Source organism: Grus americana, chromosome 14 (assembly GCF_028858705.1).
Source record: "Grus americana isolate bGruAme1 chromosome 14, bGruAme1.mat, whole genome shotgun sequence".
Lineage (NCBI taxonomy): Eukaryota > Metazoa > Chordata > Aves > Gruiformes > Gruidae > Grus > Grus americana.
The window spans coordinates 4,066,841-4,069,234 of record NC_072865.1 but is presented as its reverse complement, the minus strand read 5'-3'; the positions used below and the strand labels follow the sequence as shown (position 1 = coordinate 4,069,234).

The 2,394-nt window shown below is 64.0% G+C and overlaps 1 protein-coding gene across 1 annotated transcript; it reads left to right on the top strand.

Moving 5' to 3' along the window:
* The first annotated feature begins 1,442 nt into the window (after positions 1-1,442).
* NEUROG1 (neurogenin 1) lies at positions 1,443-1,982 on the top strand. The gene has a single exon (XM_054842087.1). It carries the CDS (start codon positions 1,443-1,445, stop codon positions 1,980-1,982), a length of 540 nt encoding a protein of 179 aa, XP_054698062.1.
* The last annotated feature ends 412 nt before the right edge of the window (positions 1,983-2,394 follow it).

Here is a 2,394-nt window from a genome sequence, read left to right as displayed (position 1 = left end):
GAAAGCCAGATGTCAGAATTAGGAAACTTTTTAGCCACTTACGAAACTGTGGCTTCCCAAAGTTAACTAGTGATACCTGCACATTTAATGGGGATTAACAGCAGCAGCAAGAACTCTACAATAAAACCAGCACAGTTCTCAGTTTTTATCCAGAGACAAAGAAGAATTGTATATATACTTTCACAACCACTGAAGTTTATAAGATAAACGTAATTTGGAATTTTTAACTTTCTGAGCACCTGCAAATCCTTTTTCAAAGTGAAGCGCACAAAAAGCCTAAGTCCGTGTATATATTCTCCTCTGAAATGCAGGAGGGAAAAGACTTTTGCTTTGAGTTAAAGTCTTAACATTTTGGAGTATTTTCACTTTGACGAGGACGTGTAGAAAAACTGCAAGGTGCAAAGAAAACCTGAAGAAATCCTCCACCTGGGTCTGGCTGGGGGGGGGGGAAGGGGAAAAAAAAAAAAAAACAAACCCAAAAAACCCACGGCTCATCCTCTGAAGTCCAGACTAACCACTTTCTTCCAAATCCCTGCTCGCAGCGATTTAAACTCACACCGGAGACCCTCCGGCCGCAGCGGGCCGGTGACCCTTCCACCCCCGCGCTGAGCACCGACTCCCCCTGCCCCGCTTTGTCCGGCCACCTCCCTCCCCCGCCGCTCCCCGCACCCGGGGGGACAAAAGCGCGGAGGGAGAGGGGGTGGGTGGCGGGGGGGCAGAAAGGGCGGCGCGGCCCCCCCCGCCCCGGGATCCCCCTCACCCCCCCCCCTCCCCCGGGGGCGCGGCAGATGCGCGGCTGCCCGCGGTAATTGCGGGCACGCTCCGGAGGGCGCGGCGCACGGGGCCGACCTGCCGCCTCGGCGCGGCCCCGCGGGGCGGCCACGGGGCCATTGTCCGCCCGCCGCTATAAGTACGGGCTGCCGCGCCGTCGTGTGCCAAAGCCGCCGCTCACACGAGCGGATCGCAGCCCGCAGCACTTCAAAGACAAGAGCGGTCGCGTGTCCCCCCCGCCCCGCCTTTCCCCGCCGCTCGCTTTTTTTTTTCTTTTTTTTTTTTTTTTCCATCCGCGGAGGGCTCTCAACGCTGAAGTCCGCCCTGCCTCCCCCTGAAGCGGGAAGCTTTGCTTTTTCCTGTCTATATTTTTATACCGTTATTTGCTTAACTGCATCCCTGGGAGTGCCTTTCCATGTGAGTACGGGGGGGCGCCGGCACCTGCGCGGCGCAGTGCCGCCGTGCCAAGCACTCCCCCACCTCCATCCCACCCTCTCAGTTATTTATTTTTTCTCTCCCCACCCCACCCCCCCACCTCTTCCTCGGCCGCTTCGCACCTTCCCCCTCCGCTCCCCCCCCCACCTCCCCCCCCCACCCCAGCCGCCCCTTCCCTGCCCCGCGCCCCGCCCGGGCCGCGCAGTGACGGGGGCTCCGTCTTCTCTCCCCGCAGGATGCCCGCGGAAGCGGCTAGCAGCGGCGGCGTTGCGGAACCACCCGGCGCTCCGCGGGAGCGGAGGCGTCGGCGCGGCCGTGCGCGGGCGCGCACCGAAGCGCTGCTGCACACGCTGAAGCGCAGCCGGCGAGTGAAGGCCAACGACCGGGAGCGGAACCGCATGCACCACCTCAACGCCGCCCTGGACGAGCTCCGCAGCGTCCTGCCCACCTTCCCCGACGACACCAAGCTCACCAAGATCGAGACCCTGCGCTTCGCCTACAACTACATCTGGGCCCTCTCCGAGACCCTCCGCCTGGCCGAGCAGTGCCTCCCGCCGCCCCCCACCTTCCGCGGGGCCGCCGCGCCCCCCAGCCCCGGCAGCGACGCCGGTTCCTGGCTGTCCAGCGCCTCCCCGTCCGCCCCCTCGCTCTGCGCCTCCGCCTCCGGCCCCAGCAGCCCCGCCACCTCCGAGGACTGCGCTTACGCGCCCGCCGACAGCCTGCGCGGCTTCCGCGGGCTGCCCGCTGCCGCGGCTCCGGGCGCACCCTGCCGCTAGGGCGCACCGCACCGCTCCGCGGAGCGCGCCCGGCTCTCTCCGCCCGAGGGCGGGGGGGGGGGTGTTGGTCTCCCGTTGCACTTTTCAGCTCCGCCGCCCCCCCCCCCCGCCCCGCTCCGCAGCCCCTTCACCCCGACCCCCGCCTCGCCTCCTGTACGACTCCTAAAACCGGGAAGAAAAGCGACAGATTTGCTGCCGCAGACGAGGTGAAAAGTCAATTTTACAATTTGTAGCTCTCCAGCGAAGAAAAACGAGCATGAAAATTTGGTTTGAACGCCCTGACAATGCCATGAAAAGGCTTAGGGGACCGATGCTGCCCGGGGCGCAGCACGGGGCTCAGCGTGTCCCTCCAGCCCTGTGCCCGGGGCGGCTGAGCCCCTCCCGGGGGGGCCCCAGCACCAACCCCGATGGG

Coding starts and splice junctions, on each gene's coding strand:
- NEUROG1 (XM_054842087.1), top strand. CDS start 1,443: ATGCCCGCGGAAGCGGCTAGCAGCGGCGGCGTTGCGGAACCACCCGGC.